The 25,351-nt window shown below is 32.6% G+C and overlaps 1 protein-coding gene across 1 annotated transcript; it reads right to left on the bottom strand.

Annotated features, from left to right (window-relative positions):
• Positions 1–10,644: 10,644 nt before the first annotated feature.
• LOC125823858 (uncharacterized) lies at positions 10,645–13,784 on the bottom strand. Its single transcript, XM_049503228.1, has 6 exons — positions 13,676–13,784; positions 13,075–13,322; positions 11,297–11,506; positions 11,141–11,233; positions 10,959–11,066; positions 10,645–10,869 (listed from the first exon to the last, which is right to left on the bottom strand). Exons 1-6 carry the CDS (start codon positions 13,782–13,784, stop codon positions 10,645–10,647), a joined length of 993 nt encoding a protein of 330 aa, XP_049359185.1.
• Positions 13,785–25,351: the final 11,567 nt, after the last annotated feature.

A 25,351-nucleotide genomic window follows, 5' to 3' on the forward strand; every position in this document is an offset into this window, starting at 1 on the left:
AATAATTGATGTCCTCAATGCCTAACTTTGTCCTTTTCTAATCAAATATTGATGATTTGCAGTTAAGAAGGCAATTGGACAAGGCTTTGACTAAAGCTTGAAAGAATAGCCAAAAATGCAAAAGAAGTGCAAAATGAACATTGTTGATCTCTTAGTATTAAGGGTGGATCGTCGATTGAGCTAGACTTCGCCCAATCTGATAGTGCATAGCACTTTTGTTTACCAAAGTAGGTCAACGAACTGCAATAGAAAAAGTGAATTCACCAAATGAGAAATGCGGATCTGAAGCGCATCGCCCAAAGTGACAATATGCAAGGCAAAGATTTAATGCTCGAACGACGAACTAAGGTCATATTCGGTGATACGCCGAACAATAAAGGAAGACTCAATCGAGTTCACCAACTGAGGTTCAAACTCCTGAAGTTTAGGGAATCACAAAGGCAAGTTGGGGAATGAAGGGCAATTAACAGAAGTGAGTTACGCGAGCCCGACTAATGTCGCCAAGTTGGTTGGGAAGTGAATTTTTGGGCCAAATTTTGGGAAAATATAAATAGACCAAATGATATAGTCTTGAGGGAGTTGTATTAGAGAGTTGAGTTACTAAGTTCATGAGAAAGTTTTGAATGAGAACACTGTAACACCCCAGAAATTCTATGACTTAAGTTAGAGCCTCACCTTATGAATAATGACTTAAAAATAGTTTAAATGATGTTTATAAACCTAAAGTAATGTAATTGGCTTGGTTTGGAAGAGTAAATGTCTAAACGTCAAGAAATGACCACGACGTACGAAAACTAGAGAAAAATGTGCTCTAGTGTGTCCTTAGGTTTTGGGCAAGTTTGGGTGTGTCGTATGCTGGTTTAATCTTGTAAAAAGGTTTAAAATAGGTAAATATATGTTCATAGGGTCAAAATGTTCGAATACGACGCCTCGGGGCAACCCTAAGGGGGCCAAGGAGGACCCCAACCTTGGCCAAGCAAGCGCCAAAGCAGCTTGCAAATTGCACGCAAAAATCTTGTTCACGACGCGGTCGTGTCGCGGACTCTACTGTCTTGAAATTTAATTCCAAATATCTTCAGGGAACAGCTCCGTGTCACGGACTTGTTCCGCGATGAAAATGCAGAAATTCAAAATTCTAGTTTTACTTCATTAAAGAGTCCATTTGAGTGAGGGGTATTTAGGGTACTTTAGGGGACGTGTATATAATGATTTTTAAGTCAATTTACCTCACTTTTATCACTCAAACACAAAACCCAAAAGATCTAAACCTAAAGTTCCTCATTCTCTCTACTCTTTCTCTATTCTCAAGAACTACATTGAAGAAGATTGGAACTTCAAGAAGAAGACCAACTCTCCAAGGTTCCCATTTGGATTTTTGTGGTTAATTTATCTATAAGGTATGGTTGCTTATCACTCTTGGGATTCCTTTCCCCAAGAGGCCCCTTCAAGATGAATTTCAAAATCTCCAATTTCTAGGTTTCAATCCAAAAACGTGGGTCTTCTTTCTAAAGTGAAATTGATGTTATAAACTGACTTTGATTGATGTTATATGAACAATTATGGATGAATTTATGTTGTATTGGTGGTTTCTTGAAGAATTCCCCATGAGACCCATGTTTCTCCTTCTTTTCCTAATTCTAACCCTAGTTTGTGTTGGATATTGATTAAAGGCTATGAATTGAATGTGATGTTATGTAATTCATGCTTGTATGATGATTCTACCCTAGGTTATGTATAATTTCTATGAAATTAGGGTTGAGTCTTTGAATGAAGCCTTGAAGGCTATGAAGGGAATATGTCAATTGCTTATATTGATGTTGATTATGTTATTACTTCATGAATTACCTTGTATTATGTATTGGTTATGAATTTCTTGGTAATTGAAGTATGGATGTCCCACGAAGGGAAAAAAGGTATGAAGGTTGGTTCTTCTTTGAACTCAACTATGAAAGGTGAATTACTTAGATTGTAATGATGTTATACCTAATGTGTTATTGTGGTGTTGATGACCTAGATTCCTCATCCATAACCCTCTACACTTGAATTAGCTATGAAGTATGTATGTATATTATGGTATGATTGCTATATGATTGAAAGGTAGTTCTCATGATTATAGTGTAATGTAAAGTGAAAGGTTTACTCACTTGCTAAGTGTTTCTAAAGTGAAAGGATTGTTACTCACTTATGAACACATATGAGCTATTATGATAAGATGTCTACATAAGAGTCTAGTAAAGGCTAATATGAACTTATGTGATGACTAGAGATGATTACAAAAGGGAATCAGATGCTTAGCACCGAAAGGGCATGTAAATGAGATGGGGGTCTCACGTTTAGTAAGTTCGGCTCCCCACATGGGTTTCCTCACGTTAGCAAGTCCGGATTACCCATGATATGTGTTGTCTCATGAGATGTAAACCCCCACGTTTAGTAAGTTAGGGTTTCTAGAAGCAATCTCCTTGACCCTTAACTATGTGCCAACATAGGACTCTGGCTTAGTGGATCCACCTAGATAGCTATGTACGAATGGTTACACCTTAGGCAAGTGTTAACCCTCTATTTTCGATGTGGGAGTAGAACACCGGATTCCATGTAGCTCTCATGGTCTATGTCGGTTATTTCAATATTTCCCTAATGTAAAAGTAAATGAAGGTATGAAAGGTGTGAACTCTTACTAGGGCTTTCTTAAGGGTTTCTACATAGTGTAAGGGGGGTATGGGACTTCTCTTGTACATTGCATTTGTGGGATCCTAAGAGATAGTTGTAGTAGTGTTCTCTTATGATTATGATGGTTATGACTTATGTATGTTGAAGCTATGTTATGTATGATCATTATGAATATGGTAAGTTATGATGAAATATGATCTTATGAATGTATGCATAAAGTAGGTTGCTTAATGTGATACTTGGCTTTGAATAGGGTTATAGGGTTTTATTCTTTGCATTGCACTAGTATTGCTTGGGCTGTCTACATGTTGGGATGATATTATGTTGGTTTGGACTATGATACTTAATTTGTGTGCATATTGGATTTACTTGGCAAAAAGCATGTTTTGACTAAAATGTCCTTTTGTGCATGTTTCAATGGTTTTTATGCATAGTAGCCATACTTAGTACGTGTATTGTACTAACCCATATTTTTATCCTTTTCCTAAACATTTAGGTTCGGGCTGTTGAGGATTCAAGCTTACTTCTCAAGACACTTGGAGTTGCTTCCCCAAGTTGGTGAGTCCTCAAGTCTGAGGACAAGACCCTATGATCTAGCTTCTATGTTTAGTTTTTTGCTTATGTTGAAAGACATTGTTGTACTACCTATTTTCAAGACTTCTTATTGATGTAAGGAAGTACAACAATGTCTTTCAACATAAGCAAAGAACTAAACATAAAAGCTAGATCATAGGGTCTTATCCTCGGACTTGAGGACTCACCAACTTGGGGAAGCAACTCCAAGTGTCTTGAGAAGTAAGCTTGAATCCTCAACGGCCCGAACCTAAATGTTTGGGAAAAGGGAGAAGATATGGGTTAGTACAACACACGTACTAAGTATGGCTACTATGCATAAAAACCATTGAAACATGCATAAAAGGACATTTTATTCAAAACATGTTTTTTACCAAGTAAATCCAATACGCACACAAATTAAGTATCATAGTCCAAAACAACATAATATCATCCCAACATGTAGACAGCCCAAGCAATACTAGTGCAATGCAAAGAATAGAACTCCATAACCCTATTGAAAGACAAGTATCACATTAAGCAACCTACTTCATGCATACATTCATAAGATCATATTTCATCATAACTTACCACATTCATAATGATCATATATAACATAGCTTCAACATACATAAGTCATAATAATCATAATCATAAGAGAACACTACTACAACCATCTCTTAGGTTCCCACAAGTGCAATGTACAAGAGAAGTCCCATAACCTCCCTTACACTATGTAGAAACCCTTAAGAAAGCCCTAGTAAGAGTTCACACCTTTCATACCTTCATTTACTTTTCATTAGGGAAATATTGCAAAAACCGACATAGACAATGAGAGATACAAGGAATCCGGTGTTCTACTCCCACATCGAAAAGAGAGGGTTAACACGTGCCTAAGGTGTAACCATTCATACATATATATCTAGGTGGATCCACTAAGCTAGAGTCCTATGTTGGCACATAGTTAAGGGTCAAGGAGATTGCTTCTAGAAACCCTAACTTACTAAATATGGGGGTTTCCATCTCATGAGACAACACATGTCGTAGGTAATCCGGACTTGCTAAACGTGAGGAAACCTATGTGGGGAGCCGAACTTACTAAACATGAGACCCCCATCTCATTTACATGCCCTTTCGGTGCTAAGCATCTGATTCCCTTTTGTAATAATATTTAGTCATCACATAAGTTCAAATTAGCCTTTAATAGACCCTTATGTAGACATCTTACCATAATAGCTCATATGTGTTCATAAGTGAGTAACAATCCTTTCACTTTAGAGACACTTAGCAAGTGTAGAGGGTTAAGGGTGAGGAAACTAGGTCATCAACACCATAATAACACATTAGGTATAACATCATTACAATCTAAGTAATTCACCTTTCATACTTGACTTCAAAGAAGAACCAACCTTCATACCTTCTTTCCCTTCGTGGGACATCCATACTTCAATTACCAAGCAATTCATAACCAATACATAATACAAGGTAATTCATGAAGTAATAACATAATCAACATCAATATAAGCAATTGACATATTCTCTTCATAGCCTTCAACGCTTCATTCAAAGACTCAACCTTAATTTCATAGAAACTATACATAACCTAGGGTAGAATCATCATACAAACATGAATTACATAACATCACATTCAGTTCATAGCCTTCAATCAATATCCAATAAAAACTAGGGTTAGAATTAGGAAAAAAAGGAGAAACATGGGTCTCATGGGGAATTCTTCAAGAAATCACCAATACAACATAAATTCATCCATAATTGTTCATATAACATCAATCAAAGTCAGTTTATAACATCAATTTCACTTTAGAAAGAAGACCCACGTTTTCGGATTGAAACCTAGAAATTGGAGATTTTGAAATTCATCTTGAAGGGGCCTCTTGGGGAAAGGAATCCCAAGAGTGATAATCAACCATACCTTATAGATGAATTAACCATGAAAATCCGAGTTGAAACCTTGGAAAGTTGGTCTTCTTCTTGAAGTTCCAATCTTCATCAATGGAGTTCTTGAGAAGAGAGAGAGAGTAGAGAGAGGGAGGAACTTTAGGTTTAGATCTTTGGGGTTTTGTGTTTGAGTGATAAAAGTGAGGTAAATTGACTTAAAAATCATTATATACACATCCCCTAAAGTACCCTAAATACCCCTCACTTAAATGGACTCTTTAATGAAGTAAAAATAGATTTCTGAATTTCTGCATTTTCGTCGCGGAACAAGTCCGCGATGCGGAGCTGTTCCCTGAAGATATTTGGAATTAAATTTTGAGACAGTATAGTCCGCGACACGACCGCGTCGCAAACTGAATTTTTGCTCCTTGGGGGAGCAAGTGCGCGACGCGCCTCTATTCCCTCCAAGTGTAACTTGTTAGCGGCCTTAGCAGCTTGCTTGGCTAAGGTTGGAGTCCTCCTCGTGGCCCCTTAGGGTGGCTCCGGGGCGTTGTATTCGAACATTTTGACCCTAGGAACATATATTTACCTATTTTAAACCTTTTTAACAGATTATACCATCATACGACACTCCCAAACCTGCCCAAAACCTAAGGACACACTAGAACACATTCTTCTCTAGTTTCTGGATGTCGTGGTCGTTTCTTGACGTTTAGACTTTTACTCTTCCGAACCAAGTCAATTACATTAGTTTAGGTTTATAAACATCATTTTAACTATTTTTAAGTCATTATTCATAAGGTGAGGCTCTAACTTAAGTCATAGAATTTTCGGGGTGTTACAAAACCTAACCAATTTAAGGAAATTGGACTGACGAATTTGTGAAATCTTTGAGACTCAATGGGTGAATGGAACCCATTGATGATATACCTACATACCTTAATCTCAATGCCCACAAGCAATTGATGAAGAACCCTAGAAATTCCTTAAGAGCCTTGGAGAGAATCCCTTTGAGAGGACTTTGGTTTGAGGGGAATGAAGGACAATTAGTAAATTTACGACTAAAATCAGTTGTAGGGGTATATTTATAGGGAAAAAGACGTAGTATAGGAATTAGGTGCGTAGAAAAAGACCAAAACACCCTTTTAAATAACTGTCGATCAGCCCTATAGTTGCAACCTACGGACCGTACTGGTCAGCTGTAGGTCAAGTGACTGGGGAGAAAAACTTACGACTCATTTCTACAGACCGTTAAAATTCCTACAGTCCGTAGACTAGCTTTATTTCCAAAATATTTTTTCCCACTTCCTACAAGATTGGTCTATTACCTGTAGAATTTCCTACGAACTGTAGACTGTTCCCGTGGAATTGGACCAGTAGACCTCTTTGGCCTTCTTTCCTTTTATTTCTAGATTCCAGGTGTTACACACTACAATAAATGTGATTATCAAGGACAAATAATTTTGTCATTAATAAATCATATTTCGTCACTAAAAAGCCTATGTGACGAAAAAAATTTCGTCACGCAGTCGTCCCTAAATGTGCGTCTCTAAAATTATTCAAATACTATTTAGTGCTTCGTCCATAAAAGTATTATATTAACTACAAAAATAAGAATCGTCGCCAAATGAATAATTATTTGTAACAAATTTATTTGTCATAAAAAGTATAATTTGTTTGTGGTTAATAGTATCTTTTGTCACTAAAAAGGTTATTATTACCGACAAAATTGTATTGTTGCTAATTAATTAGTTCAAACAGTGACGACATCAATTGTCTCTAAAGTTATATGTATTTCATAGTTGAACAAATGTAATTTCGTCACTAATGACTACTTTTTATATACAAAAATAAATTTGTCCTTAAATGTATAAATTAGGGACAAATTTATTATTCTAAAAAAGGGTAATAATTTTGTGGTTAAATCTATTCATTTTGTCAGTAAAAGTATTGTTTTTACCGACAACAGATATTGTCACTATAAATTATCATGATTAGTGACAATTATAATTGTCATAAAATAAAGAGTTAATTCGTATTCAATAAAAAAGAGGATATTGGGACAAATATATTTTTGTCACTAAATGTAGTCAACTTATGTCAAATTTATTTATTTTGTGACAAAAATATTGTCTTAAAAGCTTGATTTAGTCGTTGCTAAATGATACCTTTAATGACAAAATCTTTTGTCACTAATTGCATTCATTGATGACGTTTAATTATTTTATATTAGTGAAAATTTTTGAAATTATAGAATTGCATAAATTAAAAATTAAATAATAAAACATGCTAGATAATAATGAAATCTGTCCATTACAATTAAAAACAACTAAAATATCTGAAGGTACTTTAACAAGCTCCATGAACTAAAGTAAAATATGTCCAATAACAAGAAAATCTAACTGAAATAGGAGAAATATTACTCCTAAACCAAGACAGAAAAGTAGAAATTTCTTCCAAAGTATCAATAATATGGTGATACTTGTCTTGCATTAGTCTTGATTCAATTCTCACCTTTTATACCTGTGTAAAAGAGAGAAAAGAAATTCATATATATAGTTAATAAAAAGTAGAATCTGTAACACAATATGATTTCTCATATGTTGTAATGTCCTGTTTTATGACCACTGCAACAATAAATCATATAGAATGTGAAGCTATATATTAGCTATACATTTGCTACGATAAAACTCTCTATTTGTTTCAGGGCATAGACTTAACATATTTTAACTATATGAAATGTTTAAGCTTCTAAACTCACATCTCATAATTCAAAGAATGAAAATTTTTATTCTTCTATCTTGTAATAAGATAGACATTCCTGCTGATATCTTTTTGTCCAAACCTGTCGACTACCACATTATCTGGTAATTAACTAGTTGACTTTGCTACAAAGTAACACACCTCCAAGACAACTCTATGGAGTAATATCAACTTTAACAATAACAAGAGTATAACGGGAGTGTGTGACAACACCGGAGCATACAATAGCCCAAAATGAAGGAAAACATGATAACTTTAAAAGGGATCACTGATTGTATGATATGGAATGCAGATGCAGTGGAAAAGTATCTATGAAATATAGCCAACATGCTGATAACCTTTGAGTAAAATGGGTGAAAAGTGTGTATAAAGGGGACTGATTGGTGGGCAATATACACCTAGCAAGACAGTTGTTGGTAATGGATACTGTGAAAATGGATGACTCAAGGCATTAGGGAAATAGGGAACTGCACCAGTGAAACTAGTCTGCTCAAACATGTTGTCATAGTAATCTTACTATTTTTCAGAGAGCCACGTTGAAAGGGCAATCAAAGCATCAGGGAGACCCTCAACGCCTTTTCCTTTAGGAAAATAAGATGGTGCAGGATCGCAGTATGCCAACATGTTATTAAGGACAGACTTGACACAAATTGGAACAAATTTAGCTTCAGTATCTCCTTGTACCTGTTGGTTAATACTGAATTTTCTGACCTAAGCCCATATCTAACAAGGTGGTCTACGATCATTAAATCACTAGAAACAGGAGCAGGCTCTATGTTACCGCTAAACGATAAACCTAGGGGCAAAGTCTCCAAACAAGTCGTAACTTTTCAACAACAGATGCAAAAACATACTCTTTCAAATCAAAGTGGGTAGACTAGGATGAAGTTTAATGTACAGTTGTTCCAAACAAATTCATGAGATAGTTTATTGATCTTCTTTTCTTTTCCATATCATCTGCTTTAAATTTGCTGTGAAGACTTGATGGGATAGAAAAATATATAATGGCTATCAATTATCATACAATAGATCTTTCACTTTGCTGGATCTTTTGTCCAGAGAAATGTAATTAGTCCTATCAAATTTTTAAAATCAAGAATGACTTCGGCAGAAAGAAAAGTTCTTAGTATAAGCTCATTTTACCGTAAATTCCAAACTCTTCAAAAAGTAAAGTTCTTGCTATGACACTCGAACTCTTCAAAAATGTCCGCTCCTCCAAAAGTTGTGCATTTTTGGAAGATTCAATACATCTGTAATAACATTTCTAGAAACTCCGAGCAACATAGGTTCTTAATATAAGATCATCTTACCATAAATTCATTCACCACCATTTGGTATTTACTATATGTACCCATCTTTCAAACAAAACTAAGCAGTACATTAAAGGCAACTCAAAAGAGTCTAAAAAAGAGTTAAAAGATTGTATTTTTGCAGCAGTTTTGATCAACCCATAAGAATAAGATTTTACTTTTTCCTTTTAGATTCATGAAAGAATGAAAAAAAATGGAAGTTAGTAGTAAGTGCGAGAAAGAAGCTATAAGAAGAGAAGGTGAATTAAGGATTCGTTAACAAAAGAAGAGCAAGTCAGACTCAGGATGTTGAAATGAGAGGAAGAAATCAGAATGCTATGCCAATGATATTGGAAATAATGTGTGGCTCCTTCACACTTATACTAGTATGTTTTCTCTTTCTACACTAAAACTACCCTTGTCATATGAGTTTTAAGTTATTTTTCATGTGAGGTTTGAATTAAACCATTTAGCACCAACAGTATTACAACATTAACAAAGATTAACACACAATTTTATTCTATTCTAAATTCTAATCATGATTTTGCTTCCAACAGCTATACTGAATTGTATATCTAGCACTACCAATCATACATCTAAAGGACTACTGCACTACTAGTAGAGTACAAAAGTATTCCAGTAAGCATATGAACAACTTCCTGCCAATTCTATGGCTAAGATATTAGAAACCTTTTGGAATATCTCCCAACTGTAAAACTGTTGGTTCTATGTGCTACTAATTTCCCTAAGAATACAAAGCTTTGCTATCAAGAATTAAGGAAGACCAAATTATATCATCACTAAATGACCAGATACACCCAAAGCAAGGAGTAAGAGACTGAGAAGGATAAGAATTGCAGCTCTACCATATTGATATTCTATTTCCATGATCTGAAAATCTATAAAGTAGTATAAAAGGAGGAATCTTCTCTTTATCTCTACTTAGCTACTTGCAATGTTTCCCCTCTATAAGGTATGATAGCCTTTTCTACACTATGTCCAGTAAGATTAGGACGCACCTAGGGCGTAAAGTATATGGCATGTTCACTACTAACTTTTTTTTCTTGAGCTAAGGTATTAACGTATTAATATGATATAAATAAAATAATTGATATAAACTATAACTTTTGAAACTGGACTTTACGTTGGTGAAATAAAAATATACCTAAAGTTGGCATTCTCATGGAGCTCCGTCTCTGTTGCATCATAAAAGAAAGTATGCAAAGTTAGATACTAATGCTACATATTTATATATTTCATAAAAAAAGTAAGCAAAAATTATCACATAAGTTTGTATTACTTCTAACCTGTTAGAAGGCGATGAGCGAGCAAAACACTGCATTTTCCTAAACATTTCCTCTTGGCGTGCCACAATAGTATTCAATTGAGAGTTTAATGCTTCTATTTGAGACTGCTGGTCTTGTATTTGAGTCTGCTGGTTTTCTACCACAGTTTCAGCGGCATTTAATCGATTCTATAAATTATTTTGGGCACTAGCAACTTCCTGTTTCGCTTTTCTGAGGGAGTCCTCTAACTCTGCCGTTTTCCTTTGTGTAGCTCTTGTAGTATTAGGTTTTGGACCATAACCAAGTCCTCTTATGTACCCCGACTTTGTACCAAGTAAGGTATCCACAATTTCATCAGTAGTCATGGAAGCCTCTCCCGAAGTATATAGATCTTTCAAATCTTTCATATTGTTCTGTATAAAAATATAAATACTATTTAAAGGAGAAGACACAACTTCAGAAGAACATTAATCGAACAAACGCGTTGGATAACCATCCTTACATAGTTAGTCTCAGCCTCTAAAGATGACCATCCTTTCTTACTCTTGTAATGAGTATGCTTGTAGAACTCGATTCTGTCAGGCTCTACTTTTTCAGGTTCATTTTCACCCTGTGAAATAAGAAAAACAATTGAAATAGTACTGAAGTTTTATTAGTAAAAGAAATAAAAACAGTCTAACTTACAAGTTCAGCACGAGCCGCTACAAATGCTTTTGATCCCATGAAATGATTAGATTTAAGCTTAGTTCGATTGACCTTGTTTATGTCGCATCGTTTCTACAAAGAAAATATAAATATCATAACTTTAATAATAACGAGAATAACATGAATTTAAATTACCTTATGTTTTGGATCAATCCACATGTCACAAAGTCTATTCCAATTTTCTGGGGTCAACTCTGGCACTTCAATTTTACGAGCTTCTTCCTCTGAGTGTGCACTTTCAAACAATTGTTTTAACTTGTAGCGCCATTGTCGGCTTCTGTTTTTCAGAATATCCTCACAGCTATCTTTCACGTAATGCTCGTCCAAATTAATCTCAAACCTCTCCTAATTATTATTTTTTTGAAGAAACATACAAAACGATCAAAATCCCTTTCATATTAAAATAATAATCATCAAAGCTACTAACATACTAGATAGCTTCAAAGTGAAGTTTCCTTAGAAAGGCATAGATTGCAGTTCAAAAAAATTCTTTGCACTGATAAACATTGCTCTTAACAGCCTATCTACATACCTAAAGTTATTATTTCCTATTCCCAGCGAGGTAATGTTACAATTTGATAAGTTAAGGAGAGACTTTCTATGAAAAGGAAATAGAAAAAATCAAAAATTTCATCATATATGTGGGCTCCACATCACTCTTTCTGAATATCTTGGAAGCTTAGGTATCAGAAACATAGCAGGACATAATAGAGCCCTTCTAATGAAACAGCTATGGAGGTTCAATAATGAAGACGGGTGCTCTCTGGAAAGAAGTGGTTTTTGCAAAACCTATAATACTATCACATTGGTCCACTAATGTATTCATATCTCCATATGGTGTTGGTCCATAGAAGAGCATAGCAAAGCTATGGGATATTTATTAACCAGCAATGCAGCTACAAAAGAAGATAATGACATTCACATTAAAATGGTGTAAACAGAACTGTATAGAGGAAGTAGAGGAGTTGGTTGATTTCCTAGGTACTTTGTAAAGTTTAGATTTGAATCTCACTCCCCTGTAACATGTTTTTGGTGGTTGCCAGCAGTCCTAATGCTGAAGAATACAATAGTACTAATCCTCAAAAAAAAAATTGGAAGGAAAAATGGTCAGTCAAGGAACACTATTCTACAAAGTAACTTTCCTACTCTCTTCTTAATAGCCTCTAATTCAGGCACTATTATCTCCCAGAACAGAAAAAATAATGCCAGGGCACCATTGTTCAAAATTGAATTTCCAAGACCGGGAACTAGATAGTTTGCTACAATTACTATCCAATCTGGATTGTTGCTGCCTTAATGATCACAACCCATATAGAATCCAATGGGATATGATGACAAATGGACAATACACAATGAAAGAATGGTACTCGTTATGATGTGCTCACAATTATATGATAAAGAAGTGGTCTTAGAAGCTTCTTTGGCATACCAAAGCCCCTCCCAAGGTCAATATGTCATCTCATGAGGGCAGTGTCACTCAGGAAAACCTTAGGAGAAGGGGCATGACAAAAGTCGATAGATACTTTACGTGCCAACAAGCTTCTGAGACTAACAGACTGTTGATTTTTTAAATTTATTTGTTGCTATTTTTTATTTTAGCTGGGTCATGACTGCTAGTTTAAGGATGCCTACATTAGTTGAAACTCTTGGAAAGTTGATAAATCCATCAAAAAAGTTTGAAAAATGATTCCTACTTGTATTTTTTGGTGTGTGTGGAAGGACAGAAACAGAAGGTGCTTTGATGGAATATCAACTTCAATATTTTAACTTAATATAGTTTATCCCCCTTAGACTCTTATGTCAATCTTTTGGACTTTGTAAAGTCTTTAGTCATTCCATGCATAGGAGAATTATAAATGAAACTAAATATAATCACAACCATGTATAAATTTATAAGAGTGTAGAATTCTTACATGACATCTAATTAGTGCTGCATCTCTGTCCTCTCTTGTGAGTTCCTTCCACTTGTTTGGAAGCGAAATAAAATTTCGAGCAATTATCCCCAACTCATTGGATAATTTTGCCGATTGAACTGGTTTAGTTGGCCTTCCTTTACCAACTGGGATATCTATTTTCATCTTACTTCTCATAGCCTTCTTCATTTTTTCAAGACCTTTACCTCTAGTCTTGCCACGACCATTCTTGATTCTAGTAGAAGCATCTGATGAAAAAAATTGAAGACAGTTCAAAGTACCACCTAAAATCTAAAAAATATTACACGTATGGAAGAAAGGTATGAAGACTGAAACAACTAAATTTTTTGCTTTTTTGTTGTATATAAACAGACAGTTAAGTCAAAAAAATTCATTGACTAAAACAAAGAGAATATACAAGAGCTAATACCATTTTTTTTATCATTCATATCATGTCTGTTGATTATAAAAGCTTCACATATTACATAAATATCATTGAGTTCCAAAGGTGTAGATCACAATACCTATCCATTTAGTAAAATGTTCAACTTGGCCAATAACTAAATAATTTAATCCTAATCAATATAATAAAATGTATTACCTGTATTAACAAGAGGAGCAGGGTTATTTAATTCATCCAGTGATTGAGTATCTGGAATAGTTTCCCCTGTAAGTGTAGTTTGCTTAAAGACAAGTCCACCTGGTGCCATTGATTGGCAGAACACTATCAAAACACAATAAGTAATTTTAGAATGTCCATAAGACATAAAATCCATTAGTTTAACAAAATTAGTTAATATAAAAGCACCAACCGTTGACAACTAAAGAAAAATCTAAAAATTTCATAAATCATCAATCTGAAAAGTCTCACTCACATTATTTATTAATAAGATTTCACTGTTCTTTCTAATAATAATTGAACTATTGAAGCATCACTAGCATATAAATGAAAAAAGTCCTTTGGATCGGCAGGCTACGACTATGATCACTATCTTTCTATGCAAAAAGTATGCCATAACTTGGGAGCACCAAAATGACTCTTTATATTTAGAGTAGCAGCGTTAGAAAGATTGGCTACAAGGGACAAACTTGATAGATGGGGATTCACATAACTTTGGAATGTCCTTTATGTGCTACTACTTTGGATAGTATTAGCCACTTCTATTTTGAATGACTTTGTTGCTATGTTGGTGTTGACCTTGAAAGAACTCATCCGTAATCCTGAAGACTTGCAACAAGAACTTGCTTGGATGACTACAAAGGAAAGGAAGAGCCCAAATGCAGTAATCTTCATAATGATAGTTGTTAGATGTGTATACCACATTTGGAAGGAAAAAAACTTGAGGGTATTCCAAGAAAGAGCTAGAGGCGCAACACTGGTATCAAGACTATCATACAAGAGGTTTGTCAAAGAGGGCATCTAAATGCAAGTGTGGAAAGAAGGCTATGAACTCTGAACTTTTACCCTGTGTATTCGCACATAACAGAGATCTTTAGTTAGGCTGAAGTAAGATATTGTTGTTGATGAACTTATAGATTTATTTCCTTTTCAAATTTTGTAATTCCTACTGGTAATAAATAAAACTATTTTTTTACCAAAAAAAAACTAGCAGATTAAAGAACTAGTATAACATATATAAGATATATATATATGTGTGTGTGTGTGCAGGAAATGTCCAAATTTAAAGGCACAATAACTTTTCTGAGAACTTATATAAGCTAAGGTGTTAAGAAGAGGTTGTAGATCTTATAAATACCAAGCCCCGTGAAGAAATGTCTATTAGTTTCAGTAAAAAAATTAATTGTCCCACAAAATATTCATCTAAAATGATTTTGGTTTAGTTCTTTCAAATCCAAGGTTTCATTTCATATCCTAATTCTACATTCCAAGTTCAAGAAGCAAGTTTCACTTTATAGACTTACATACCATGTTTTCACTACAATCTATCCTCTCTTCCCTAAAAAATCGAGGGAAAACATCAATATATGAACAAAACAGAGAATTTGTTTCAATATAGGCCTTGAAAAATGTTATGCTTCAATAGTATGTGTCACACACCAATAGTAAATATGCACACCACACAAAATGTAATATACACAGTAATTAGGGTGTTTCTAATTCAGAAACTTATAATTGACTTTTTTATCTTCTGATTGATTGTCGGACACAATAGTAAAGCAATATCAATGTATATGAAACAAATAATCAATGAACAAATATTCTGCGGCATATAACTATCTGTTTAATTTTGTTCAAACATAAAATAGGTGGACTGATACATACCTCGTCTTCTTGTTCAGGTTCAAAAATTTTGCTTCACTTTGCAAAGATAAAACTTTTTCGTCTGTTTTCTCATATATATAGTGGTTGTCCTGAAATTGCTTTGGAGCCAAAAAACTAAAAAAGTTAAGTGCCAAAAGACAGTTTCTTTTTCCATTTTTCTGGTTTCTGGAGGAGGAAGTAGTGCTACCTATTAACCCAGAATCTTAGGAAGTGGAGAAGTGGGTGATCAATTTTCTTTTAAATCTAATATTTATCTCTACTTTCATCTAATATTTAAAAAATAAAATTGCACACACAAATGGCATAAATATCCATATTATTTCAGAAAATAAAATTGCACAGAAAAATGTCCAACAATTTTATTTCTAAAAAAAAATATTGAAGACATAAAGAAACATAAATTTGGTGTCTTACATATTGGGTCAATAGTTTCACCTCCTTCAGCTGAAACTCAAAACCCTGGATCTTGTATATGCATGAGCATGAAAATGTTTGTCTTCCATGTTGCAAGATTGTTGGTTCCATTTGCTTTTGCATCTTGTATCGAAATAGATCTGAAAGAGAAGTCTCAAATAGACCAAGGTTACTAGCCTTTTTTATCTTAAAGTTTTCGATCCATAAATCTAGTTACCATAGATTGAAGGTGTTAAAAAGCCCAAAAATATCAGTTCGACATAGATGCCATTGATGTAGAAAACTATTCTGGTTCTCGTCTCCTCCACAAATGACATGCTTGCTAGTATGCTTCATATCAAATATGCTTTTAGAAAATTGTGAAAGGCAGTAGTAATGGAAAAAAAGGTGCCAAATTCTTTATAACATTGTAGACACAGGAAAACCCCTTTTAAGAGTTTTTGGGGTTCAATACAGAACTATTATTAAGCTTGACAAAGATACATCGAGATGGCTTTACCTGAATGCTCTTGAGGTTACAACATCAGGAGTTGTCTGAATGCATGATGAGAAAGCTAGTCTTAGCTGAATGTTCTTGAGGCAGTGACTTCTTTTGGGGAGAAGAAAGGAGATGAAGAGGTTTTTGACCTAGGGTATATTTTGATAATATACTTTTGAGCCTATATTTGGTATATCTGTAGAATAATTAATTCTTTTGTCCATTTCAAAATAAACAAATAAACTAATTTAAGGATGATTTTATCAATATTTCTATTTTAATTTGTTTATTCTATTTTAATTTAACAGAGGGTTTTAAAATATTTCTATAAAAACTTGAGAAACTGAATTAAATTTTTAAAAAGTGATTGGAACTTTCATGAAGAATATAGGAGTTAGATGTCCACCAGAGGTTTCGTGTCTTGTTTTCCTTTGTATATAATAATAATAATAATAAATATATTATTATTATTATAATAATAATAAATAAAAGAAAAAATAAGTTTATATTATTAATATCAACATTTTGATGGAGGTGGTAGTTTTCTAGTGGTTAAATAAGGAATTACACGGAGGGGAAAAAAATGAATGTAATTTGAAAAATTATATTTAAACATAAAACAAGACTTTTAAAATTTATGGTCCGAAATTAAAAATATATCAAATATTTCAAAATATTTTTAATCTTTTGATCTTAAACATTTCATTTGACAAGTTGAAATTAAAGAGTTGTTAACAAAGGGGGGAAATATTATTTTTTAAAACGAAATAAAAAGAAAAGTAGTTAAACAAATTGAAATGATGGGAGTTATTTTGAGTCTAATTTAAGAGTTTTTTAATAAATACTTTTAAATTATGTAAAAATAAATAACCAAATTTTAAAATAATTTGTAATTAAAAAGTTATAAACAAAATTTTCTTTAAAGAGTAAAATAATATATATATATATATATATATATATATAAACGAAATAAAAAGAAAAGTAGTATAAACAAATTGAAATGATGGGAGTAATTTATTTTTTAGTCTAATTTAATAGTTTTTTAATAAATACTTTTAAAATTATGTAAAAATAAATAGGGAAAATGACAAATAAATCTCCAAACTATTGTAAATGGTATGCAAATACCCTCCGTCATACTTTAGGAACATTGGTGCTCCTGTCATCCAAAAACTAGAGCATATATGTCCTTCACTCTAACAAAAGACTAAATAGGGACACGTGACACAATCTTATCCGTCGATCCAATATTTAATAAATGTCGGTCGGTGGATAAGATTATGACAAGTGTATGTCTGTTAGTATAAAGGGTATATATGCTTTAGTTTTTGGACGACAGGGGCACCAATGTACCAAAAGTATGACGGAGGGTATTTGCATACCATTTACAATAGTTCGTAGATATATTTGTCATTTTTCCGTATTTATTTTTACATAATTTTAAAAGTATATATTAAAAAAACTCTTAAATTAGACTAAAAATGATGGTACCATTCATATAACATAGTTGATTTATACATGAACTCCATTCCGGCATAATAAATACAAATAGAATCATAGGAAAAATATCTACTCATGAAAAAAAAATATTATTAATTTGATAAATTGAATTGTGTTATAAATCCACTGAAAAGTGGATTGTCCATTGAACTTATTCATGAACTTATACTTACTTTCATGTATGTGTATTCTCTAGGTGACATGAACCTTTTTGGATTCAACATGGTAACCTTTGGATTAATTTCTCATTCACCATTGTAAGATACACCTAAATAGAAAAAAAGTTCTCTGCTTCCTCTACTTATAGGAAGAATTTTGTACTTTATGCATTTATTTTATGAAATGACAAGTATTATGAACCAATTATTTAAAAATAGGATGACATAAAAAAAATGAACAGAATGAGTATTTTTCTTGCATGTATCCTCTTCATATCCATAATCATTATATAGTTAATTGTTCCATAAAATATATTCCCTCTATTTCAATTTTTCTGACACATTTCAGTTTTCGAAATTCAAACAACTCTATCTTTGAATGTAAATTTTTCATATGTCTTTTAAATATTTTGAATTGTCAATTATTGTGTCTCGTAATACTTTTTAAGGTGTTTACAAATATATAAATTTTCATTTTAAATTATTTGAAGATTTCATGAGTAAATTATCTGTCAAACTTAAATTGTTTTGACTCTAAATGTGTTACATAAATTGAAACAGAAAAAATAGTAAAATTTTGCACAATAGTACAAAGGGTTGACATTTAAAGAGTCATAAGTACTCACCATATAAGAAATGCATTTACACCTAAAAATTGATAAATCTATTTTGACTACTATAGTTATATCTCAAATTAAATCACACCTATTTTGTGGTCACATAAAAAATCAATTATCTACATAAAGTAAATTATTTTTGCAATATTATCTTTATCGCTAGAAAGCTATATAAAAATATTAGTTATTAAATTTAAAATTTTAAAATAAAATTAATAAATTAAATATCACTTATTTTATTTCAATATATTTGACATGTTTTTCTTTTTAATCTGCTTTAAAAGGATTGACATTTTCTTTTTATAGCAACTTTTTAATATAAATTTTTACATAATATATTTAAGATCACAAAATTAAAATATTTTAATATAATTGATATATTTTTAATTTTAAATAACTAAATTCAAAAATCAAATTAATAAATATCATTTTAAGGAGAATATTTACTAACGCAATATACACCAATAAAATGGAAATGGAGTAATACTACCGTATTACCTAACAGAAATAAGATATCTGAAATGAACACAAAAAGGAAATTGAAATTTCAAAAGCCTGTAGTTGCGACCCACACGCTTGAAGTATATCAATTCTATTGTTTTTGTACAATTGAAATTATGCTCAAACTTTGTAATATTTACCAAATACACATGTGAGAAAGTATGTAAGAAATACACAAATGAGGGGTACAAATAAAACATGACAAAAGTGAGATTTCTTCATGATGGTGTAAAAAAAGGGTAATGTTGTACAAGACACATGTGAGAAAGTATGTAAGAAATATTGCTTTTTTTAGCGATATTGGTTGGATATGTTATTGATTTTTGAGACAGGAATTTTTTTTTATAGGCCCAAAAACAGGGGAAGCTTTGTCCAATTTTTTGTAAATTTTCATCAAGGCTTGCCTTTAGCATCCCACCATTTAACATCGGTCATGATCCTGAATTGAATTGTAACACAAGTGATGCAACTAATGAATGCATATCATCCATGGACACAAGAAGATCATTTGTGTGTAGTAATCTTAAGGAAATCATAAAAATATTTTATAATTGGATTAGATATTATGACAATGTGATTGTGCAGTTTAATAAATATTAGAATGGTTGGAGTGAATATTGTGTTTAATTTAGTTTGTAAGACTAAAGATAATGCTTTGGGATGATACTTGTTAAATATGGTGAAATTTTATTTTTAATAGGTATTTTTTATTTTTTTATGACGTATATATGTTAATTATAATAGTTGCTAAATGGCACAAATTGATTGTGGCTATACTTATTGTGGGAGTTCTACAAACTATCGTAACAATAAGTTGTGGGTATTACTATTCACTAACCTTTTTACTGCATTATAAAAATTAATGGTTTTCGTTTTTATTTTATTGTAATACAACTTAAAAATATGCATATGACTTTTATTAGCTGCAATTGTTCCAACGGATCTTGATATATACCTTTTCATTGAGTCCATAATTGCACTATTCCACTTGGAAATTTAGGTTGTAGCCATTTGAACATATTTTTTTGTGACAATTTTTTTTTAACTAAATTGTAGGTTAAATAGAGACAATAATACGATTGTCACTAATTGTTTGAATTATTAGTGACAAAAATTACAGTCACAATTGAATATAAAATTTTGTTGCTAAAGTTTACTATGATTAACTACAAATTCTAGTTCGTCACCTATTGTCAATATATTTTTCTGACAAAGTTTTTCATATCTAAAATCTAACTAATTTTAGGACAAAAAATGATTTGTCACTAATGAATCAATATATATTTTCGTGACGAAAAAAATTTGTATCCAAAATTTATCTAGTTTTAGGACAAAAAATGATTTGTCACTAATATATCAATGTACTTTTTGCGACAAAAATTTTTTGTATACAAAATTTAACTAATTTTAAGGACAAACATGGTTTGTCACTGATGTGTCAATATATTTTTTGTGACAAAAAATTTTCGTATTCAAAATTTCCCTAAATTAGGGACAAAAAATGATTTGTCACTAATTGAGAATATCATTAATGACAAAATAATGTGTCACTGGTGACTTCAAATTCGTGGCTAATAGTACTCAACAAATGGCGCCAATTTACTTTTTGGTGGGAAACTCAATTGGACAAAACTTCGCCACGAATTTTTGTGTTTCGTCACTAATAATATAAGCCTCATGTATTTAACCACAAAATTTAATTTTTGTCACTAAAAGTGAATAATTAGTGACAAATTTCATGCCGTAGCTAAAAATTTCGTAGCTATTTATCACATTTGTTGTAGTGACAATATCTCCCCCTTGAGAACATTTATCGTATAATGAGACTCAATCTATCATGAATAGAGTAGGAGAGAAAATAACAACCCAACATGAATACAAATTTCATTAAAATGCACATAATCATGGAGAATCACTCCAAGGGAAATCAGAACATCAAGATCATTTTTTCATGAACATGCATGCATATGAAAAAATGAGAATGACTAAAACATATGAATCCAATAGAATGAACGAGGAACTAATACCTCAAGCTAGGATAGGAGTGGAGGGGAAGATATGAGGATACCGGTACATTACATCGGCTTTGGCCTCCTAAGTAGCACCTTCAACTATTTGATTCCTCCAAAGAACCATCATGGAAGCAACTTTCTTATTTCTCAACTTCCGAACTTGCCGGTCTAAAATCTCAATCAGAACCTCTTCATAAGAAAGATTCTCTTTAACTCCCAAACCTTCCAAAGGTACAATGGACATCAGATCTCTAACACACTTCTTCAACAAAGAGACATGGAAAACCGGATGTATCGATACTAAATCATTAGGCAACTCAAGTTCATAAGCAACTTTGTCAATAAGACTTAAAATTTGATATGAGCCCACATAAAAGGGTCTAAGCTTCCCTTCCTTTCCAAACCTCATCACACCCTTCATGGGTGAAATTTTCAAGTAGACCCAATCATCAATATCAAATTCTATTTATCTTCTTCTAACATCAAAATAGGACTTTTGTCAACTTTGAGCCATTTTCAACCTCTCATGAATAATTCGAACCTTTTCGATAGAAACATGCACCAACTCGAGCCCTATCAAAGTGACCTCACCAACTTCAAACAAGCTGATTGGAGACCTATACCTCCTACCATAAAGAGCCTCAAATGGTGACATCCCAATGCTAGAATAATAACTATTATTAAAAGTAAACTCAATCAAAGGTAAATAATCATCCCAATTACCCTTGAAATCAATCACACAAGCTCTCAACATATACTCCAAATTCTGAATGGTACACTCAGCTTATCCATTGGTCTAAGGACGAAAAGTCGTTCTAAGTTTCACTTGATTACCAAGACCTTTCTGAAATGACTTTCAAAACTCAAATGTAAAAACTAAGCACCTCGATCAGATATAATGGACAAAGGCACCTCATAAAACCTTACCATTTCCCTAATATAAAGCTTGGCATAGTCTTTCGATGAGAATGAAGTTTTAAAGGGAAGAAAGTCATCCGATTTTGTCATTCGGTCCACTATGACCCAATTTGAGTCAAACTGTCGACGAGTGCGCAATAAACTAGTAATGAAATTCATATTCAAATCTTCACACTTCCATGTAGGAGTACTAATGTTTTGAGCATAACTGCCCAGTTTCTAATGCTCAACTTTCACTTATTGACAATTCAAACATTTAGCCATAAATTCTGCAATATCCTTCTTCATCCCATTCAACCAATAACTTCCCACGAATCATGGTACATCTTGGTGGCTCCCGGGTGAATAGAATATCGAGAACTAGGGGCTTCCATCAGAATCTAATTCATTAACTCATCAACATTCAACACACATAACCGACCTTGATATTGAAGGACACTATCTCTCCCTTAGGAGAAAGCCTCAATGGCTCTTTTAGAAACCAACTACTTTAATTCAACCATAATTGGATCAAGATATTGCTTACCTTTTACATACGATATAAAAGACGATTCATAACCATTATAAACAACTACACCACCTTCATTAGAATCAACCAAACGAACACACAATCAGGCCAATCTATGAACATTGTGAACTAACTCCTTCTTATCATCCTCAACATGAGCAATATTACCCATCGATAACTGACTAAGAGCATCCACCACCACATTCCCCTTTCTGGAATGATATAGGACACTTATGGCATAATCCTTCAACAACTCAAGTGACCTCCTTTGGCAAAGATTCAAATCCTTTTGAGTGAACACATACTTCAAACTTTTGTTTTCGGTGAACACCTCTACATGAACACCATACGAGTTGTGTCTCCAAATCCTTAGAGAAAACACCACTGCCACTAACTCCAAATAATGAGCCGAATAAGTTTTTTCATGCACTTTCAATTGTCTTGAAGTATAAGCAATGACTTTCCCATGTTTCATCAAAATACAACCAAGAATCAACTTTTCTAAAATTTCTTTTGGCATAGACCAATTTTTTTTATCTGATATTGAAATCATTGAAACTTCATATGTTTTTGTTAATGCTTCTGGCTTGTAGTAATCAGAGTGGTATAGATGCATATATGTAACATTCTAACTTTTCAAAATAATAATTGTCTATGGACAAGGTATCTAGTCAATTTTAAATCTTCCATGGTTGCATATTTTCTTTCAAGGCAAACAATGTATCTTCTTCCAGATTTATAATTAGAATACACATATTCAGATAAAGCAAAAGTTTTTTTTGTCAAAATCATCCTTTAACCATACCCAAACTTAAACGACACCCTTAAAGTATCATTCTTAGCAGAAAACATCCTTTAAGTATTTACAAGTGAACAATTTTCATCCTTCTATTTGAATTTATCAAAAAACTAACAGATCCCACAAAAAATCAAGTCATCCCTTCATAATTATTATTCTTAGATATGCAAAAATACTACCGTGAACTTTTTCGATAATTGAATTTAACATTATGCAAAATATTTTAATTTGACAGTTTTTTTCCATTTATATTTCATGTAATTTGATATTAAAAATATTATTTGTTGAAATTTGTTTCTTCTCAATCGAATATGCTAGAAACGGTGTTTGTTGGAGACTTCCGCTTCTAAAAATATAAAATGAAACTCAAACGCGAGACGTAATCAATATTTTGATCACTTCAATATTAAATTGGCCCAAAAAATATTGATTGAATACAGTTTGGCTTTGAAAAAGGTAAAAATAATTAAGCTCCAACTTCTTTCCATTATTAAATGAGAAAAAGAGCAGATCATGTATCCTCACTCCTTCCAAATATTTTTTGTTTAGTAAGCAATGGTATCTAAGATTTTAATTTTTTTTTTAGGAACTTCTTATAGTAAATAATGAAATTATGCAAGAAAACTTTTGTTGATAGTCATGTGAACTGCTCTTGTTTTTGTAGGATTTTCTTTTGTTTTTTTGATGATATTTAACAGAAGGATGAAAATTGTTAACTTTCAAATACTTGGAGGATATTTTTTGTCAAAAAAGATAATTTGAGGATGACACCACTAACAAAGACCACCATAGCTTGAACTGTGTTGAATATCCTTCCTCTCAAAGAACATGTATGTACACCATTGAAATATCTCACTATGAATACATCATAGTTTATCCTACAAAATGCTTTCATAGTCCAAGCACAGTCCTCCGAGTAACATTTTAAGATAACTGCACTATTTGTTTAGCGCAATGTATATCATATTCAACAAATTTTAAATTTTATTATATGTAGATTATACATATTAATGACTACAGTGTAATGTATCCTTCACAAATATAAATGTTATGGACAACACGTACATGTATACTGTTTTTTATACAAACTATAGTATTTTAAAAATAGATGCATAAATAATAATATACCATGCGCAATTTTATGGGCATGATACATATATATATGTATCTGATATATATATATATATATATTAACTACCACACAATAATGTATCGACCACAAATCAAACATCTTATGTGCAACAATTACATATTAAATGTATCTACTAAAAATATAGTACTTATCAATTAAAATAAAATATATAAACAGTAATGCATCATGATAAATCTATCCATCTAGAAAACACAACCTAAAAAATGATTACGCAACACAATACATATAATTTAATTTCTTTTATTATCAGATCATTACTCTGAAATTAAAGGTCTGCTCTATTTTATATTTTGTCATTATAGTGACGAGCGTTCCTTTATCCGTATATAATTATTTCTCCTTCACCTCTGCATTATTTGTATTAGTTATGTAGTTTGACTTTCAATTTAGGTAAATTTGACTTAACCATAGTAAGAGTATGGGCATCCTTATCGGCACCTTTGACACAAACAATGTCATCAGATGCTGCATCAAAGAAATTTATATCACCATCCTCTTTATCTGTTGTGTGGTCCGTGGTTGGCCTGCCTAGCACTGGTATGAGGGCCAAGAACCATGGCCTGACCAACGGACCGTTGGTCAGACCACGGTTCGTGGTTTGAAGCCCCAAAAGCACATTTTCTGGCCATGAATGATGGTCCACCAGGATGGGCCGTCAGACCACAGTCCGTTGACTGGGTCCGTGGTTCACAAGTTGTCAGTTATTTTTAGGGACAGTTGGGTCTTTTCCTAATTAATTAGTTTCTATACTATTTCGTTTTGCCTGTGTTTAAGACCCCTATATAAGTCTTTTAACCTCCAAATTCACCCCATATACTTCATTCTTCCAAATTCCCAAAAGAAAACCAATTCCTCTCCAAATATTCTCTCTAGAAACTTGAAGAAGAAGAAGAAGAAAAAAGATTCACCTAGGGTTTCAAGCTAAGGTTCCAATT

Source organism: Solanum verrucosum, unplaced genomic scaffold, assembly GCF_900185275.1.
Source record: "Solanum verrucosum unplaced genomic scaffold, falcon-dt-bn FXZP01000015.1, whole genome shotgun sequence".
Lineage (NCBI taxonomy): Eukaryota > Viridiplantae > Streptophyta > Magnoliopsida > Solanales > Solanaceae > Solanum > Solanum verrucosum.